This window comes from Cherax quadricarinatus, chromosome 73 (genome assembly GCF_038502225.1).
Source record: "Cherax quadricarinatus isolate ZL_2023a chromosome 73, ASM3850222v1, whole genome shotgun sequence".
Classification (NCBI taxonomy): Eukaryota; Metazoa; Arthropoda; class Malacostraca; order Decapoda; family Parastacidae; genus Cherax; species Cherax quadricarinatus.
The window spans coordinates 14,974,438-14,995,748 of record NC_091364.1 but is presented as its reverse complement, the minus strand read 5'-3'; the positions used below and the strand labels follow the sequence as shown (position 1 = coordinate 14,995,748).

Below are 21,311 nucleotides of genomic sequence, written 5' to 3'. Positions count from 1 at the left end.
CTACTCCCCTTATATATATATATATCATATATATATATATAAATATAATAAAATTTATATATATATACATATGATATATATATACATTAGATATATATATATATATACATATAGATATTACATATATATATATATTTTCATATTTTAAAAATTATATACATATATATACATATATATATATATATATCATATATATATGTATCATAACTGACAAATCCATTTGTTCTAAAGGCTTCATTTTTAATCTCCCCAAAACTCTTTTTTTTTTTCAACAATTTTGTCATCTCACCTGCTCTCTTTTATTTTACCACTCTTTTTTCCTCCATATATCCCCTCCCCCTCACTTCTTTTTGTAAAACTTCTTAAACACTCTCCTTTTACTTTTAAACCTCCCCCATACCTTTTCCCGACCCCTTGCCTTTGTCTTTGGGCCCCCATCTATCCTCAAACCTTTTAAATTCTTCCAAATTCTTTTTTGGTTTATAAACCTTCCCTCTTTTAAGTCTACTCAACAGTCTTCTATCTACGAAGACATAATCCAACAAACTACTGTCATTTTGCCCTACATCATATCTTGTATACTTATTTACCCTATTTTTCTTAAAATATTTATTACCTATAACTAAACCCCTTTCTATACAAAGTTCAATCAAAGGGCTCCCATTTTCATTTACACCTGGCACCCCAAACTTACCTACCACACCCTCTCTAAAAGTTTCTCCTACTTTAGCATTCAGGTCCCCTACCACAATTACTCTCTCACTTGGTTCAAAGGCTCCTATACATTCACTTAACATCTCCCAAAATCTCTCTCTCTCCTCTACATTCCTCTCTTCTCCAGGTGCATACACGCTTATTATGACCCACTTCTCGCATCCAACCTTTACCTTAATCCACATAATTCTTGAATTTACACATTCATATTCTCTTTTCTCCTTCCATAACTGATCCTTCAACATTACTGCTACCTCTTCCTTTGCTCTCTCTCAGATACTCCAGATTTAATCCCATTTATTTTCCCCCACCGAAACTCCCCTACCCCCTTCAGCTTTGGGCCAGGACATCCAACTTTTTTTCATTCATAACATCAGCAATCATCTGTTTCTTGTCATCCACACTACATCCACGCACATTCAAGCATCCCAGTTTTATAAAGTTTTTCTTCTTCTCTTTTTTAGTAAATGTCTACAGGAGAAGGGGTTACTAGCCCATTGCTCCCGGCATTTTAGTCGCCTCATACGACACGCATGGCTTACGGAGGAAAGATTCTTTTCCACTTCCCCATGGATAATAGAAGAAATAAATTATTATTATATTCAAAATAAGCACTAACTCAAAAGGGTCATACAGCACTCCAGCGAGGAATGTGTGAAGGGTGGGAATGAAGGACGGGTTTGTGAGCCCATGTCAAAGTTGGGACTTTCAGCAAGGTCAGAGTATGTGGGGCAGTGAAGATGTAGGACATAAATCCTCCTTGCCTAATGATGGACAGGATGTTTCTCCATAATTGTATCTGGAAGAGAATTCTGTGCCATCATCCAGAACACTTTCTTAGTATCACTCAATCTGGTCAAGTAGTTTAAAATTATGAGTGGAAGTCAAATTTAAACTATCTCCATGGCAGCCATTTGAAATACATCATAAAATGGTACTTTACACATTTCTTAAATGTCCATCAAGGACTTTTAAAGAACCATGGGACTCCAGATGTACCTATACTATCAAGAAGAACCTTGCAAAATTTTTAAATGAAAAAACGTCCTAAACTAATGTTTTAACCTAAAAAATGGTCTAAATGAAAAGCAGATTTACTATCAAACAATTTAATATTCAGGTTTATAATATTAAGTGCTGAAACCTTTTTACATTAGATAATCACAGTATTTACAGTTTGTGTACTATCACAAAACATGAAGAGAGACTCAAAAGCCAAAAAAAGTATTTAAACCTTAAACTGTCCAAACGTAGATATATGTTGACGTGCGGCAGGCTCCGAACGTAGATCTACGTTTTTTTTACATGCTTACAAATGGGGAAAATCAAGGTCGGAGCGCTACGCATGTGAATGTAGATCTACGTTTGGACAGTTTAAGGGTTAACAAGTAATGCTTACTTGTTTATAATATATTGGTACTGTTATAAAGTATACCTACCTCAGGCTAAGTTGTGAGGGTAGAAGAGTCTTCAAAAGAAGTCACAGGTAAGGTAAATCATTTTCCATTACCAAACTGTACAACAATGACACTGAATAAATTATGAAATGTAAGTGCTTACCAGCCTCAAAAAAATTTGGGTGTCATTCTTTTTATCACACAAATCTTATATAAAAATCTTTGATATATCATCATATATACTTCATGTAAATATAAGAAGTGTTTTAACTGGATTCAAATCATGTAATGGGTAGGGCTTGAACCCATGACCTGCAAGTTTTAGGACTCGCCTGCCATGGGTTCCACCCTCATGTGTTCGCAATTGTGTTATGATTTCATGAGTTAACTGGACCCCTTAATCTCTAACCATTTCTCTTTTTTTTTTTTTTTTAACACACCGGCCATCTCCCACTGAGGTAGGGTGACCCAAAGAAGAAGAAACACTTTCACCATCATTTACTTTATCACTGTCATGTCAGAGGCATGCCAATACTACAGTTCAGATGCCCCTCCAAACTGTAAATATCCCCATCCCTCCTGGGAAATTAAAAAAAAAAAATATTCCCAATGTTTAATGATAAACTAATGCCAATATACTTTTGAGACTTACTAAAATTTCTTCACATTCTTGCAGTACCATATATAGTATTCAATTATCTGCTCTTCACTTTGGCTTGTACATTTATGACGTTCTTCACAGGATTATGTTTATATGTGCGTACTATAGGCCCAGCCCCTGCCTTCTTGAATCTCATTTCGTCATAACTCTCTCGTTCTGCAATTTCCCTTGTGATCTTCATGTTCTTCCAAGCTGAAAAAGATTGAATCCAAATAACATACTACCAATAATACTGAAGAAGAGATATTGTAAAACAAGCTTTTATTTGTCCCATTAAAAACCTGTTCTTCAATGTGTTTTCTCTTCACTGAATCAAATTATACTAAGGTAATAACAAAAAAAAGGCACAATACCATGACTGGAATGATACACAGTGTGACTTTGTAAATGGTCCAAGTTGGACCAAAATGTCATCGTAAGCTCCTCTCTTCTATGTGCGGGTTATTTGTGTATACTAAGGTAATGTAACAATACACATACAGTATATACTATTCAAATTTTTTTTTAACACATCTTCTGTCACCCACCAAGGCAGAGTGATCCAAAAAAGAAAAACACTTCCACCATCATTCACACATAATTATTGTCTTGACAGAGGATGCACAGATATGACAGTTCAGATGTCACTCCAAATAGCCAATATCCCAAATCCCTCCTTTAAAGTGCAGGCACTGCACTTCCCACCTCCAGGACTCAAGTCTGGCTAATTGGTTTCCCTGAATCCCTTCACAAAATATTACCATGCTCACACTCCAAGAGCTTGCTAAGTCCCAAAAACAATTCGTCTCTATTCACTCCTAATATGCTCACACATGCCTGCTTTATGTCCAAGCCTCTTGCACACAAAACCTCTTTCACCCCCCTCTGTCCATCCATCCTTTTCTAGGATGACCCATAACCCTCCACTAAAGATTTACACACTCTCCAAATCATCCTATTTTGCTTCATCCTCTCTAAATTACCAAACCACCTCAACAACCCCTCCCCAGCCCTCTTAACAATACTTTTAGTAACTCCACATCTCCTAATTTCCATACTATGAATTCTCTGCTAATATAAAATACAAATCATGGCTGCAAAGGATAGTATAAAAAAATATTACTTTTTAGATTATTGCAGTGTGGGGAAAAGATGATTTTGTTAGTATAGCAAGTTGATCCAGGGTAAAAGAGGACAAATAGGGTATCATCTGCCTGTCTTCCCATTCTCCTCTTGCAGCCAACTGTCTGCCCTGTCCTCCCTTGCTTGTCACTGACACAAACATGAATAACTATGCCTACAAACAGAATATAAAATATAAATCCACAGTACTTTACCAATCTCTACCAAACAAAATTTTTGGATGTGACAAGTGTTGGATGCAACTATGGCCTACCCAACATGAACCAGTGGACTTGTTGTAGCGTACCTTTATTCATGTGTAATGGTTAGGTGTAAGACCTGTCTAGCATGAGCAAGTAGACTTACTAGTGTTCCTCTATTCTTATAAAGGTTGGTTAATGGGCTTTAAAGCCTATCAACTAATGAGAGTCATTAAGGCTACACAGTAACCTTTTCACCATCAACCCGTTAACTGTCCTAACGTATATCTACGTACCACTAGCACTCCAAACGTAGATTTTTTTTTTCGACAAGTCGGCTGTCTCCCACCTAGTCAGGGTGACCCAAAAAGAAAGAAAATCCCCAAAACGAAAATACTTTCATCATCATTCAACACTTTCACTTCACTCATACATAATCACTGTTTTAGCAGAGGTGCCCAGATACAACAGTTCAGAAGCATATATGAAGATACAATATAAGAAGTGACCTGAAATAAGCTTACATTATCAGGACCCCAATTATATATATATACCATCCTACTACACATCCCATCAAACTGCCAGTATCCCAAAACCCTCCTTTAGAGTGCAGGCATCGTACTTCCCATTCCCAGAACTCAAGTCTGGCTATATAAAAATAACCAGTTTCCCTGAATCGATTCACTAATATTACCCTGCTCACACTCCAACAGCTCGTCAGGTCCCAGAAACCATTCGTCTCCATTCACTCCTATCTAACATGCTCATGCACGCTTGCTGGAAGTCCAAGCCCCTTGCCCACAAAACCACCTTTACCCCCTCCCTCCGACCTTTTCGAGGACAATCCCTACCCTGCCTTCCTTCCCCTACAGATTTCTATGCTCTCCATGTCATTCTACTTTGATCCATTCTCTCTAAATGACCAAACCACCTCAACAACCCCTCTTCAGCCCTATGACTAATACTTTTATTAACTCCACACCTCGTAATTTCCACTCTTTGAATTCTCTGCATAATATTTACACCACACATTGCCCTTAGACAGGACATCTCCACTGCCGCCAACCGCCTCCTTGCTGCAGTACTTACAACCCAAGCTTCACACCCATACACGAGTGGTCTCCATATTACAGAATGGACATAAATTCGTTAGAAAACATTCAGCGTAGAATGGCTAAATTATGAAGAAAGATTGAAGACCCTTAAATTACATTCACTTGTCAGACGAAGAATGAGGGGAGACATGATTGAAGTGTATAAGTAGAAGATAGGTATTAATAAAGAGGACATTAATAAGGTCTTGAGGATATCTCTCCAAGAGAGAACCCGCAGTAATGGATTTAAATTAGACAAGTTTAGATTTAGAAAGGACATAAGAAATTATTGGTTTGGAAATAGGGTGTTGATGAGTGGAACAGTCTACCTAGTTGGGTTATTGAGGCTAAAACCTTGGATAGTTTCAAATTTAGGTTTGATAAATGCATGAGTGACAGGGGTGGGATTTGAGTGGGACTTGCATATGGGTGGATAGTTTTTTTTTTTTTTTTTCCAACAAGTCGGCCGTCTCCCACCGAGGCAGGGTGACCCAAAAAAGAAAGAAAATCCCCAAAAAGAAAATACTTTCATCATCATTCAACACTTTCACCACACTCACACATTATCACTTTTTGCAGAGGTGCTCAGAATACAACAGTTTAGAGGCATACACATATAAAGATACATAATATATCCCTCCAAACTGCCAATATCCCAAACCCCTCCTTTAAAGTGCAGGCATTGTACTTCCCATTTCCAGGACTCAAGTCTGACTATATGAAAATAACCGGTTTCCCTGAAATCCCTTCACTAAATATTACCCTGCTCACACTCCAACAGATCGTCAGGTCCCATTTGTCTCCATTCACTCCTATCTAACACGCTCACGCACGGTTGCTGGAAGTCCAAGCCCCTTGCCGACAAAACCTCCTTTACCCCCTCTCTCCAACCCTTTCGAGGACGACCCCTACCCCGCCTTCCTTCCCCTATAGATTTATATGCTTTCCATGTCATTCTACTTTGATCCATTCTCTCTAAATGACCAAACCACCTCAACAACCCCTCGTCTGCCCTCTGACTAATACTTTTATTAACTCCACACCTTTTCCTAATTTCCACACTCCGAATTTTCTGCATAATATTTACACCACACATTGCCCTTAAACAGGACATCTCCACTGCCTCCAACCGTCTCCTCGCTGCTGCATTTACCACCCAAGCTTCACACCCATATAAGTGTGTTGGTACTACTATACTTTCATACATTCCCTTCTTTGCCTCCATAGATAACGTTTTTTGACTCCACATATACCTCAACGCACCACTCACCTTTTTTCCCTCATCAATTCTATGATTAACCTCATCCTTCATAAATCTATCTGCCGACACGTCAACTCCCAAGTACATCTGAAAACATTCACTTCTTCCATACTCCTCCTCCCCAATCTGATATCCAATTTTTCTTTATCTAAATCATTTGATACCCTCATCACCTTACTCTTTTCTATGTTCACTTTCAACTTTCTACCTTTACACACATTCCCAAACTCATCCACTAACCTTTGCAATTTTTCTTTAGAATCTCCCATAAGCACAGTATCATCAGCAAAAAGTAACTGTGTCAATTCCCATTTTGAATTTGATTCCCCATAATTTAATCCCACCCCTCTCCCGAACACCCTAGCATTTACTTCCTTTACAACCCCATCTATAAATATATTAAACAACCATGGTGACATTACACATCCCTGTCTAAGACCTACTTTTACCAGGAAGTAGTCTCCCTCTCTTCTACACACCCTAACCTGAGCCTCACTATCCTCATAAAAACTCTTTACAGCATTTAATAACTTACCACCTATTCCATATACTTGCAACATCTGCCACATTGCTCCTCTATCCACTGTATCATATGCCTTTTCTAAATCCATAAATGCAATAAAAACTTCCCTACCTTTATCTAAATACTGTTCACATATATGCTTCAATGTAAACACTTGATCTACACATCCCCTACCCACTCTGAAACCTCCTTGCTCATCCGCAATCCTACATTCTGTCTTACCTCTAATTCTTTCAATTATAACCCTACCGTACACTTTTCCTGGTATACTCAGTAAACTTATTCCTCTATAATTTTTACAGTCTCTTTTGTCCCCTTTCCCTTTATATAAAGGGACTATACATGCTCTCTGCCAATCCCTAGGTACCTTCCCCTCTTTCATACATTTATTAAACAAAAGTACCAACCACTCCAACACTATACCCCCCCCTGCTTTTAACATTTGTCATGATCCCATCAGTTCCAGCTGCTTTACCCCCTTTCATTCTGCATAATGCCTCACGTACCTCCCCCACACTTACATTCTGCTCTTCTTCACTCCTAAAAGATGGTATACCTCCCTGACCAGTGCATGAAATTACCGCCTCTCTTTCTTCCTTAACATTTAAAAGTTCCTCAAAATATACTCGCCATCTAACTAATACCTCCATCTCCCCATCTACTAACTCCCCTACTCTGTTTTTAACTGACAAATCCATACTTTCCCTAGGCTTTCTTAACTTGTTTAACTCGCTCCAAAATTTTTTCTTATTTTCATTAAAATTTCTTGACAGTGCATCTCCCACTCTATCATCTACTCTCCTTTTGCACTCTCTCACCACTCTCTTTACCTTTCTTTTACTCTCCATATACTCTGCTCTTCTTATAACACTTCTGCTTTGTAAAAACCTCTCATAAGCTACCTTTTTCTCTCTTATCACACCCTTTACTTCATCATTCCACCAATCACTCCTCTTTCCTCCTGCCCCCACCCTCCTATAACCACAAACTTCTGCCCCACATTCTAATACTGCATCTTTAAAACTATTCCAGAGCTTATTTCATGGGTAGTTTTGAAAATTTGGTTGGGTAAATGTTTTGTTAGTGGGATGGATTGTAAAGGACCTGCCTAGTGTGGGCCAACAGGCCTGCTGCATTGTTCCTCCTTTCTTATGTTCTTATGAGTGTTGGTACCACTATACTTCCATACATTCCCTTCTTTGCCTCCAGTGATAATGTTTTTTGTCTCCACACATACCTCAATGCACCACTCCCCTTTTTTCCCTCATCAATTCTACAGTTAACCTCATCCTTCATAAACCCATCTGCTGATACATCAACTCCCAAATATCTGAAAACATTCACTTCTTCCATACTCCTTCTCTCCAATGTGATATCTAATTTTTCTTTATCTAAATCATATGATACCCTCATCACCTTACTCTTATCTATGTTCACTTTCAACTTTCAAATTTGGCACGACTGGCCTAAGATGCCTGGTCAGCACAGAAAGGGTCTTAACCCTTGATGTGCACAGTATTAAAAAAATCTGGGACCACTTAGTACCTTGTGGGAGCACCAGTTCAATTGTGCACCAGCTAGAGCAAACAACATGGCAAACACCAAGGATTCACTGATGTCATGTCATGTCGTATTAACACTCCCCTTTTAAGAGGAAAGTATCCTGCCAGAATGTCCTATAACCTATTCTCTAAGCAATAAGAAACAATTCTGGAACTAATTTCAGCAGGCTGGCTGATTAGCTGTCTCTATCTCCATCTGTCTGTCTGTATCTATCTCTGTCTATCTCTTTGTCACTGTCTCTATCTCATAGGAACACACATGTAAATACAATTATACATAGTGAAAATTACCTAAGATAACCCAAAAAATCCAAAGTGCTATACTGCACTTGTAGTGATCATTTATAATACCAGCTGGTTCATGAGCAGCTCTGAGACATGAAAGACAAGCAGACAGAAACACACAGGCAGACAGAAAGACAGACAGATAGACAGACAGACATGTTTATGTGTAGCAGTGAAAGCAAAAAAAGCGAAGGCTCATCAAATGTCGCCACTATCATTAGTGGAATGATAAGATAGACAATGCTCATCAAATGTCACCACTGTCATTAGTGGGGTGATAACATAAGATGACGCTCATTAAATGTCACCATTGTCAGCAGTGGAGTGATAAGATAAGACAAGTGACACACTCTTACATGCTGATGAAAGTATTTTCTTTTTGGGGATTTTCTTTCTTTTTTGGGTCACCCTGCCTCAGTGGGAGACGGCCGACTGGTTGAAAAAAACAAAAAAACTCCCATGTATCCAAAACATTGCTGGGAACACTAAATGCTATGTATATATTTCTAGACAACAGTATGTGACAGGTAGGTGAAATGTTCACCTGTCACTGTGTTTGTGACTATTTGAGTACTATTACATTTAACACCTTTTAATTAAAGTCCCTCAGAAACTAGGGTTGACTTACACTTAAGGTGTATGAATTACAGACTTTCAGACAAAAAGGTCAGATATTGACTTAATCACACCATCGGGTTACACTCGAGTACATAAGGCATTCCAAAGTCAGTCAGTCAGTCTCTCTCTCTCTCTCTCTCTCTCTCTCAGTCTCTCTCTCTCAGTCCCTCTCTCTCTCAATTATGGTATATCCCCCTTCCCTATTAAAATATATACTTTAGTAATTTTTATCAATCCTCATTTTTTTAACACACTGTCTCCCGCCAAGGTAGGGTGGCCCAAAAAAGAAACACTTTCACCATCTTTCACATTATCACTATCTTACCAGAGGCACACAGATAAGACAGTTTAGATGACCCTCCAAACAGCAAGCATTCCCTACTCCTCCTTTAAAATGCATACTTCCTACTTGCTGGACTCAAGACTGGCTAACTGCCCTCACTTGTCTACAATATTTCCCATTCAGGAAATTGGATGTATCCTTCCCTTCCTTGGCTCAAATCTTATTGCCTCTCATTTCCCTATAGTTTAGCCCTTTCTCATGATAACAACATTACTAAATTTTCAACACTTACTTTCCCCCTCCTAGCTACTTTCCCTAAACATCCCTTTTCTTCAAAACTTCGATGATTATGACAACTCACATTCCTTGAAGCCTTCTACCATTCCCTTATTCTGCTGAGGCAATGTCTCCTTTTTATGATGAATAGATGCCTCAATCTTGAAGTAGTTTCTAACAGCTGGGATCTTGAGAAATCCCACTTGTATCAGTGAGAACACATTGGTAGAGACCCAATAGCACAACACAGCCTGTAAATAAATTGTTATTAGATAAAATAAATGCTAAAAAGTGTAACAAATGAGAAATATTTTTTTATAATCCATTTATTTATGTTTGTTTTTTAAAAATATGCGAGTGAGATAAACAAGTTAAGAAAGCCTAGGGAACGAATAGATCTGTCAGTTAAAAACAGAGTAGGGGAGTTAGTAGGTGGTGAGAGGGAGGTATTGGGTAGATGGCGGGAATATTTTGAGGAACTTAACCCCTTGACGGTTTCGGTCGTATATATATGTCTTATGAGCCACCGTGTTTGACGTATATATACTCAAAAATTCTAGTGGCTTCAAATCAAGCAGGAGAAAGCTGGTAGGCCCACATGTGAGAGAATGGGTCTGTGTGGTCAGTGTGCATCATATAAAAAAAAACGCAGCACGCAGTGTATGAGAAAAAAAAAACTCCGACCGTTTTTTTGGATTAAAACGCTGACTTTGTGGGGTATTTTCTTATAGTATTTATGGTTGTATTCTCGTTTTCTCGGTCTCATTTAATAGAATGGAAAGCGTACTATACAAATAGAGGTGATTTTGATTGGTTTTCCTATGAAAAGAACCTTGAAATGGAGCTCAAAGTTGGGGAAATGTTTGATTTTTGCTGATGTTCAAAAGTAAACAAATGATGTCATTGTGCAATAAATGTCCAACTAGCCATTCTAATATGCAGTCATGAGTGAGTTGACATTATTTACACAATTATTACAATATTGCAGTAGTCTGCATAACAGTCATTCTTCTATTTTTTGTTTGAATAAAAATTCAAAATAGAAAGCAAGAGTAATAACAGAGGGGCCTGGAGACGTGACTGATGAACAAAGAAAATGTTATTTTAGAGCCAGGAATGTCTGCATTGTTCATTCTGGACCCTATTTTGAAATTGGCATATTTTTTAATTTGTGTGAAATTGGCCAAATTGCAAACTTCTGACCACATTATTGGGTAGTTGAAATTAGTAAATGGGCAGTTTCTTGTACTCAGTTGATAGAACAAATGGAGTTCTAAAGAAATAGCTATGAGTTTGGTCGACTGGAACAATGGAATTAGCTGAAAATAGAGCTCAAAGTGGGCGAAATTGCCGATTCATAAATATCGCCGAGGTCGCTAACTTCGCGAGATCGTAATTCTGTAAGATTTCCATCAAATTTCGTTCTTCTGGTGTCATTACCATTGGGAAAAGATTCTCTGTCATTTCAGAGGAAAAAAATAATTTTTTTTTTTTTTTTTCAAAAATTTTTCGACATCAGGAGACACCTGAGGATTTGGGGTTGCGACAGTCAAAGGGTTAAATGTCGATGAAAAAAGGGAGGAAGTAATTTCATGCACTGGCCAGGGAGGTATAACATCTTTTAGGAGTGAAGAAGAGCAGGATGTGAGTGTGGAGGAGGTGTGTGAGGCATTACAGTGGACCCTCAGCTAACAAACACATCGCATAATGTTAAATCCGCCCAACGAAGCATTTGAGCGTAAAATTTTTGACCTGGCTAACGATAAAAAACTCACCCAATGTGATTCATCCCGAACCTGCCCGTCCAGCCTGAGCGTCTCAGCTGCCCTGCCGTCATTGTTTACAAGCCAGGGTGGCCAGTTTCATGTATACAATCGATACATTTTGTTTTATTCCATTGTTTATAGTGCTTATAACTGTTAAATGAGCCATCATGGGCCCAAAGAAAGCTTCTAGTGCCAACCCTGTGATAAAAAGGGTGAGAAATACTATCAAAATACTATCGTACCACAGTCAGCTGCTGCTGCACCACCGTCAGCTCTACTATTCAAAGATGCGGAGAGACTGTTGTTGGTGTGGCTTAACGAGAAACAATTACCGAGAAACAATTAACCCCAGAGGGTTTGCCACCCAGGATAACCCAAGAAAGTCAGTGAGTCATCGAGGACTGTCCAACTTATTTCCATTGGGGTCTTTAATCTTGTCCCCAGGAATGCGACCCACACCAGTCGACTAATACCCAGGTGAACAGGAAAAAATGCCTGGAACTAGTGCTCATATTGGTGAATATAAGGCTAGCAAAGGTTGGTTTGAGAGATTTAAGAATCGTAGTAGCATCCACAGTGTGATAAGGCATGGCGAAGCTGAAAAATTCCAACCCCAACAAGTGTTCAATTGTGACGAAACAGGCCTGTTCTGAAAGAAAATGCCAAACAGGACCTACATTACTCAGGAGGAAAAGGCACTCCCAGGACACAAGCCTATGAAAGACATGCTAACTTTCTTGTTTTGTTGTAATGCTAGTGGGGATTGCAAAGTGAAGCCTTTACTCATGTATCACTCTGAAAATCCCAGTGTTCAAGAAAAAGTGTCTCATCACTCATCAATACAGGTAAGTGTCATTTTAACATTTATTTATATAGTTATTGTGCATGTCTCATTGTTTTCTTCGTAGGGAAATGTATATTTCATGAAAAAAAAAAATTTTTTTAATATTTTTGGCTGTGGAACGGATTAATTGGATTTCCATTATTTCTTATGGGGAAAATTAATTCGGCTAACGATAATTTTGTCTAATGATGAGCTCTCAGGAACGAATTAATATCGTTAGCCGAGGGTCCACTGTTGGAGTGGTTGGTATTTTTGTTTAATAAGGAGGGGTGTTAATGTTGCAGTTTAAAAACTGTAGTGTAAAGCACCCTTCTGGCAAGACAGTGATGGAGTGAATGATGGTGAAAGTTTTTCTTTTTCAGGCCACCCTGCCTTGGTGGGAATCGGCCAGTGTGATAATAAATAAAATAATAAATATCTGAAAGAAGGTGAACATAGATAAGAGTAAGGTGATGAGGGTATCCAATGATTTAGATAAAGAAAAATTGGATATCACATTGGAGGGGAGGGAGGGAGTATAGAAGTAGTGAATGTTTTCAGATATTTGGGAGTTGACTTGTCGGTGGATGGGTTTATGAAGGATGAGGTTAACCATAGAACTGATGAAGAAAAAAGGGTGAGTGGTGCGTTGAGGTATCTGTGGAGACAATAAATGTTGTCCATGGAGGCAAAGCAGGGAATGTACGAAAGTATAGTGGTACCAACACTCTTATATGGGGGTGAAGCTTGGGTTGTAAATGCTGCAGGGAGGAGATGCCTGGGGGCAGTGGAGATGTCCTGTCTAAGGGCAATGTGTGGTGTAAATATTATGTAGAGAATTCATAGTGTAGACATTAGGAGGTGGTGCTGAGTTACTAAAAGTATTAGTCAGAGGGCTGAAGAGGGGTTGTTGAGGTGGTTTGGTCATTTAGAAAGAATGGAACAAAGCAGAATGACTTGGAGAACAAATAAATCTATAGGGGAAGGAAGGCGGGGTAGGGGGTCGTCCTCGAGAAGGTTGGAGGGAGGGGGTAAAGGAGCGTGTTAGATAGGAATGAATGGAGACGAATGGTTTTTGGGACCTGACGAGCTGTTGGAGTGTGAGCAAGATAATATTTTGTGAAGGGATTTAGGGAAACCAGTTAACCAGACTTGAGTCCTGGAAATAGGAAGTATAATGCCTGCATTTTAAAGGAGGGGTTTGGGATATTGGCAGTTTGGAGTGACTATCTAAACTGTCGTATTTGGGTGCCTCTGCAAAGACAGTGATTATGTATGAGTGTTGAATGACACTGAAATTTTTTTTTTTTTTTTTTTTTTTTTGGGTGGGGGAGGGGGAGTTCTTTCTTTTGAGTCACCCTGCCTTGGTGAAAAACGGCTGAAGTGTTAAAAAAAAAAAAAATTATTTTTGCAACCACCGTTACAATAATCTGTCAAGTTATAATACCAAATTAGGGTAGTTAATGTTAATCTATAGCCATCAAAGTTAATTTTTTATTAACATTGTTTCACCAGTACAAACAAAATCAAAATTTGAAGAACAAATTGTATTCGTGTATTGTACCATGACAGATATAATACACGAATAGCTCGCACATATGCAGTTACTTGTGAAAAATGAAAACTTACTGCAGGAAAGTTCATGGTAAAAGGGAAGATGAGAAATGGCAGTAAACGTAGGAAGTACTTCATGAGATGCATGTTCTGTGAGCTCAACTTAGCACCATCTGCACCAAGCTGAAATTAAAACAATAACACATTAGTATCTTTAAAACAATAACATATTATTATTATAATCAAAAAGAAGCGCTAAGCCACAAGGACTATACAGCGCTGCAGGGCAGGAAGGAAGCGAGGGCATCAGGTGGCAAAAGGGAGATGGATGAGTAATAGGTTACGGATAACAGCGGGGCAGTGGATGGTGAAAGGGTAAAGGGCAGCAAGAGACTGAACTAGAAAGGGCTGAGGGGAGTGCGAAAAGTATCATCAGAGTTTGTGGAGCAAATCAGTCGTTGTCAAGAAGTCAATGAGAGAGTCAGGATTAAAGGAGGGTCCATCAGCAAGAAGGGAAGGTAAAGAGAGAGTAGTAGAACGAAGACGACGTTGGAGGTAAATTCTGCGTGCTCGTTGATAGAGAGGGCAGTCTAACAGAATGTGGCTAATCGATACTGGAACTTGACACTGCTCACAGAGAGGAACAGGGTGCCTCTCCATGAGATACCCATGAGTAAGACGAGTGTGGCCAATGTGAAGGCGGGAGAGAGTGGTCTCCCAACCTCGGCACTGATGACAAGAAGACGGCCAGTAACCTATGCTCGGTTTAATAGAATGAAGTTTGTTACCGAGCAGAGTTGACCAACGTTGTTGCCAACGGGTGCGAAGGTGGGTAGCTATTGCAGCAAAATAGTCCAGAAATGGAACACCTCGATAGGAAATTGGTAGGTCATGTACTGCTGACCGCGCAGCAGTGTCTGCCTGTTCATTGCCCTGTACGTCGACATGACCAGGGACCCAACAAAAAACAATATCTTTATGATTGGTAGAGATACGGCGTAGCCAAAGTTTGATACGGAGAACTAGGGGATGAGATGTATCAAATTTTCGTATAGCCTGTAGAGCACTAAGGGAGTCTGAGACTACTACAAATGATGACACAGGCATAGATGCGATACGAATAAGTGCTGCAAGAATGGCATACAGTTCAGCAGTAAAAATGCTAGCTGAAGATAGTAAATGCCCCCGCACGACGCTGTCTGGAAACACTGCTGCGAATCCGACGCCGTCTGAAGACTTAGAGCCATCTGTGTACACAGCGGTGGCATGAGAATGGGAGTGGAATTGATCAAGAAAAAGAGAGCGGGAAGCCACCGTAGGTAGTTGAGCTTTCGAGCAAGGAAGTGAGAAAGAACAGACCTGAACAGCTGGAACTTCCCAGGGGGGTAGGGAAAAGTGAGATGCTACATGAACATATAAAGGTGGTAACTGAAGGGAAGACAAGAGTGAATGTAGGCGAAGAGAAAAGGGACGGAGCAAACAGGGGCGGCGAACGAATAAAGAATGTCTACTAATATCGGTGACCATTCTATAAATGGAAGGATTGTGTAGATCGTGAGAGCGTACATAGTAGCGAAGGCAATGGGCATTACGGCGATCAGACAAGGATGGAACATTTGCTTCTGTATAGAGGCTCTCAACAGGGGAAGAGCGAAAAGCACCAAGGCACAAACGTAAGCCTTGGTGATGGATAGAGTTAAGGCTAACAATAACATAACTCTTGAAAATAAACAATATTTTGAATGCTTCAGACAGTATCATTAGCTGAGGATACTACTAGGCACCATAGTGTTCCTCTGATTTTCAAATGCGATGTAAAACCTAGCTTTCGTAAGCCAGTTAATGATCAGCCAAGTAAAGGTCATCAATTGACATATTACAATGTCAGGAGGCCCCTGTCCCATTTCTTGACAAAGAAAATAAACACCAACACTGCTTTGAAAACAACAATACACCCCCATACTATAGCAAGAATCTACATTACCACTTTTAAGAATCACAAGTACAGTGGTCCCTCAATAATCCTCCATAATCTGTTCCTGGAAGTGGGACTATTATCGAAATAGACGATTTTCGAATCAATTTTCCCCATAAGAAATAATGTAAATGCAATTAATCTGTTCCTGACACCCAGAAGTATTAAAACAAAAAATTTTTTTACATGAAATATAGATGTAGTATATAAACAATACAATGGCACATGATGAATGAAACATTAACAGAATAACACTTACCTTTATTGGCGATTCTCCTTGTATGGAAGACCGGAGAAGGAGACAGATTGGATTATTTACTGTTTGGAAGGGGAATCCCCTTCCATCAACACCTCAGGTACCAATTGCTTTTCTGGGGTTACTTCTCTTCTCTGTTTCTTAATGCCACTAGGACCACCTTGAGAGTCACTGGAGTCCTGTCTCGCAAAAAAAACTGTCCAGAGAGCTCTGTTTCTGGGGTCTCTTTAAAACTTCCCTAAAATGGGCCAAGACTCTGTCACTGTACAAGTTGCCGATATGGCTTGCAACATCCTTCTCAGGGTGATGTTATTCCATAAATCTTTCCATCTTACCCCACATTTCAAAAATCTCCTTAATTTCTGAAGAAGGCACCTTCTTCCATCTCTCTTCCTCCTCCTCTGCAGCAAGATTCTGAGCTGCGATCTCTTGCTCTTCCTGCTGAAGCTCTTGCAGCTCCTCAGTGGTTAGCTCTTCACTGTGGTCCTCCACCAACTCTTCCACATCCTCCAAACTCACATCCAACCCCACGGAACTCCCTAGTGCGACAACAGAGTTCACAACTGACATAGGCTCATCAGGGGCTGCCTCAAACCCTTCAAAATCCCTCTTGTGGACACAATCTGGCCACAGTTTTCTCCAAGCCGAGTTCAGAGTCCTGGTAGTCACTCCCTCCCAAGCCTTACCTATAAGGCTTACGCAATGGAGAATACTTAAGAATACTTAGGATCAAGTGAGTGTCTGAGGTCACATTAAAGTACCTTTGAAACACTGCTTTGGTGTAGAGTTTTTTAAAGTTTGAAATGACTTGCTGGTCCATGGGCTGGAGGAGAGGAGTGGTATTCGGGGGCAAGAACTTTATTGTGATGAACCCAAACTCCTTCAGAATTAGGTCATCCAAGTTTGGAGGATGAGCAGGTGCATTGTCCATTACTAGGAGGCACTTGAGATCCAATTTCTTTTCCAGGAGGTAATTCTTCACACTAGGGCCAAACACTTCATTGAACCACTCGACGAAAATGTCCCTTGTGACCCATGCCTTATTATTAGATCTCCCAAACACACACAGTTTACTCTTCATAACATTGTTTTTCTTGAACACACTGGGATTTTCAGAATGGTACACTAGTAATGGCTTCACTTTGAAATCCCCACTAACATTAGCACAGAACATGAGCATCAGCCTGTCTTTCATAGGCTTGTGTCCTGGCGGTGCCTTTCCTTCCTGAGTAATGTAGGTCCTCTTTGGTATTTTCTTCCAAAAGAGACCTGCTTCGTCACAATTGAACACTTGTTCAGGTTTCAGTCCTTCACTGTTTATGTACTCCTTGAATTCCTGCACATATTTTTCAGCCGCTTTGTTGTCAGAACTGGCAGCCTCACCATGCCTTACCACACTGTATGCCAGTACGCTTCTTAAATCTCTCAAACCAGCCTTTGTTGGCCTTAAATTCACTCCCATCACCACAAGTTGCAGGCAATTTCTTTACCAAATTGTCATGCAACTGCCTAGCCTTTCACAAATAAGCAACGTCATAAGACTATCTCCTGCTAATTGTTTCTCGTTTATCCACACCAATAATAACTTCTCAACATCTTTGAGTACTGGTGATCTCATTTTTGTTAGCATATTTACCCCCTTTGCAACAACAGCGTCCTTGATTTCCTTTTTTTTGGCTATGATGGAAGATATGGTTGCACGGGATTTGTTATACATCCTGGCCAGTTCGCGCACACGTACGCCACTTTCATATTGTTCAATGATGTTTTTCTTAAATTCAATTGTATTTCTCACCTTTACCAAAGGCATGGCACTAGGAGCTTTCTTTGGAGCCATGGTAGCTTATTTAGCACTTGCAAGCACTAAAATCAATGGAATATTATGAAATATTTTGTTGGAGCAAGTGAGGGGACCTTCGCTCACTAGTAAACAATGGCACACTGGCTGGGAAGGGAAGGCCCAGGCGGCTCAGAGTGAGTACGCATCCCGGACGAAGGACTATTAGCGAGTTAACGGAGCATTTGTGAGCCAATGTTTAGATGAAATAACAGGACTATTTCCGAAATGGCCGACTTTCAGGCTGGACGATTATTGAGGGACCACTGTAGATTTTTTTTTTTTTTAACAAGTCGGCCGTCTCCCACCGAAGCAGGGTGACCCAAAAAGACAGAAAATCCAAAATGAAAATACTTTCATCATTTAACACTTTCACCTCACTCACACATAATCACTGTTTTTGCAGAGGTGCTCAGAACACAACAGTTTAGAAGCATATACAGTCGACCCTCGCCTAACGATGGCATCACATAATATTAAATCCGCCTAGCGATACATTTTAACACAAAAATTTTGCCTCGCCTAGCGCTAAAAAACTCGCTTAACGCTTTTCGTCCGAGACGCGTCCATGTGAGGCCTGAGCCAGCCTCACTTGTTCCGTGGGTGGCAGTGTTTACAAGCCAGCCTCCGCGGTCACATCCAAGCATACAATAGGAACATTTCGCATTATCACAGCGTTATTAGTGATTTCACCTGCACGATAACTGACCATGGGCCCCAAGAAAGCTTCTAGTGCCAACCCTACAGCAAAAAGGGTGAGAATTACTATGGATATGAAGAAAGAGATCATTGCTAAGTATGAAAGTGAAGTGCGTGTCTCCGAGCTGGCCAGGTTGTATAGTAAACCCCAATCAACCATTGCTACTATTGTGGCCAAGAAAATGGCAATCAAGGAAGCTGTTCTTGCCAAAGGTGCAACTTTGTTGTTGAAACAGAGATCGCAAGTGATAGAAGATGTTGAGAGACTGTTATTGGTGTGGATAAATGAAAAACAGATAGCAGGAGATAGCATCTCTCAAGCGATCATATGTGAAAAGGCTAGGAAGTTGCATGAGGATTTAATTAGAAAAATGCCTGCAACTAGTGGTGATGTGAGTGAATTTAAGGCCAGCAAAGGTTGGTTTGAGAGATTTAAGAAGCGTAGTGGCATACATAGTGTGATAAGGCATGGTGAGGCTGCCAGTTCAGACCACAAAGCAGCTGAAAAATGTGTGCATGAATTCAAGGAGTACATAGACAGTGAAGGACTGAAACCTGAAAAAGTGTTTGTGATGAAACAGGCCTGTTTTGGAAGAAAATGCCAAGCAGGACCTACATTACCGAGGAGGAAAAGGCACTCTCAGGACATAAGCCTATGAGGCCAGGCTTACTCTGTTGGTGTGCACCAATGCTAGTGGTGATTGCAAAGTGAAGCCTTTATTGGTGTGTCACTCTGAAACTCCCAGAGCATTCAGGCAAAAGAATATCCTCAAGGATTATTTGTGTGTGCTGTGGAGGGCAAACAGTAAGGCATGGGTCACTATTATTATAATCAAAAAAAGAAGCGCTAAGCCACAAGGGCTATACAGAGCATGGGTCACTAGGGACTTTTTCTATGACTGGTTATACCATGCATTTGCCCCCACTGTGAAAAATTACCTAACTGAAAATAAATCTGACCTTAAGTGCCTCCTGGAATTAGACAATGCTCCTGGTCATCCTTCAGACGTGGCAGAGTGACTTTCTGCAGACATGAGCTTCATTAAGATCAAGCTTTTGCCTCCTATTGCCACTCCTCTCCTGCAGCCCATGGACCAGCAGGTCATTGCAAACTTCAAAAAACTGTACACAAAAGCTCTGTTTGAAAGGTGCTTTGTAGTGACCTCAGAAACTCAATTGACTAAGAGAGTTTTGGAGAGATCACTTTAATATCCTCAATTGTGTGAACCTTATAGGTAAGGTTTGGGAGGGAGTGACAAAGAGGACCTTGAACTCTGCTTGGAAGAAACTGTGGCCAGAATGTGTAGACCAAAGGGATTTTGAAGGATTTGAGGCTAACCCTGAGAAGCGTATGCCAGTTGAGGAATGAATTGTGGCATTGGGGAAGTCCTTGGGGTTGGAGGTTAGTGGGGAGGATGTGGAAGAGTTGGTGGAGGAGGACAATGAAGAACTAACCACTGATGAGCTGCTAGATCATCTTCAACAGCAAGAGGCCACACCTGAGGAAACTGCTTCGGAGGAGGGGAGAGAGAAATTGAAGAAGTTGCCTACTTCAAAGATTAAGGAAATATGTGCAAAGTGGCTTGAAGTGCAAACCTTTATGGATGAAAATCACCCTCACACAGCTATTGCAAGCCGTGCTGGTAACTATTACACTGACAATGTTGTGAAACATTTCAGGAAAGTCATAAAGGAACAAGAGGTACAGGCCTCTATGTTGTGCGACAGAAGTCCAGTGACTCTCAAGCTGGTCCTAGTGGCATTAAAAGAAGAAGGGAAGTAACCCCGGAAAAGGACTTGCTACCTCAAGTCGTAATGGAAGGGGATTCCCCTTCTAAACACTAAGACCATCCACACTCTCCCCTCCTCCCATCCCATCAATCATCACCAGATCTTCAATAAAGGTAAGTGTCATGTAACTGTGCATATCTTCTTCAGTTTGTGTGTATTAAAATTAATATTTCATGTGGTAAAAAAAATTTTTTTTCATACTTTTGCACAGGTGTAAATGATAATGGGAGCCCTTTGATTGAACTTTGTATAGAAAGGGGTTTAGTTATAGGTAATACATATTTTAAGAAAAAGAGGATAAATAAGTATACACGATATGATGTAGGGCGAAATGACAGTAGTTTGTTGGATTATGTATTGGTAGATAAAAGACTGTTGAGTAGACTTCAGGATGTACATGTTTATAGAGGGGCCACAGATATATCAGATCACTTTCTAGTTGTAGCTACACTGAGAGTAAAAGGTAGATGGGATACAAGGAGAATAGAAGCATCAGGGAAGAGAGAGGTAAAGGTTTATAAACTAAAAGAGGAGGCAGTTAGGGTAAGATATAAACAGCTATTGGAGGATAGATGGGCTAATGAGAGCATAGGCAATGGGGTCGAAGAGGTATGGGGTAGGTTTAAAAATGTAGT

At 40.1% G+C, this 21,311-nt stretch overlaps 1 protein-coding gene across 2 annotated transcripts in view; it reads right to left on the bottom strand.

Moving 5' to 3' along the window:
* Positions 1–1,807: 1,807 nt before the first annotated feature.
* OXA1L (OXA1L mitochondrial inner membrane protein) overlaps positions 1,808–21,311 on the bottom strand; it is a 229,417-nt gene continuing 209,913 nt past the window's right edge. For both annotated transcript variants that reach the window (XM_070100618.1, XM_070100617.1), the window contains 3 exons: positions 14,194–14,301; positions 10,061–10,226; positions 1,808–2,964 (listed from right to left, as the gene is read on the bottom strand). In XM_070100618.1, coding sequence (XP_069956719.1) covers positions 2,807–2,964; positions 10,061–10,226; positions 14,194–14,301 — 432 coding nt within the window. In that variant the 3' untranslated portion in view covers positions 1,808–2,806. The remainder of the gene's footprint in view (positions 2,965–10,060; positions 10,227–14,193; positions 14,302–21,311) is intronic.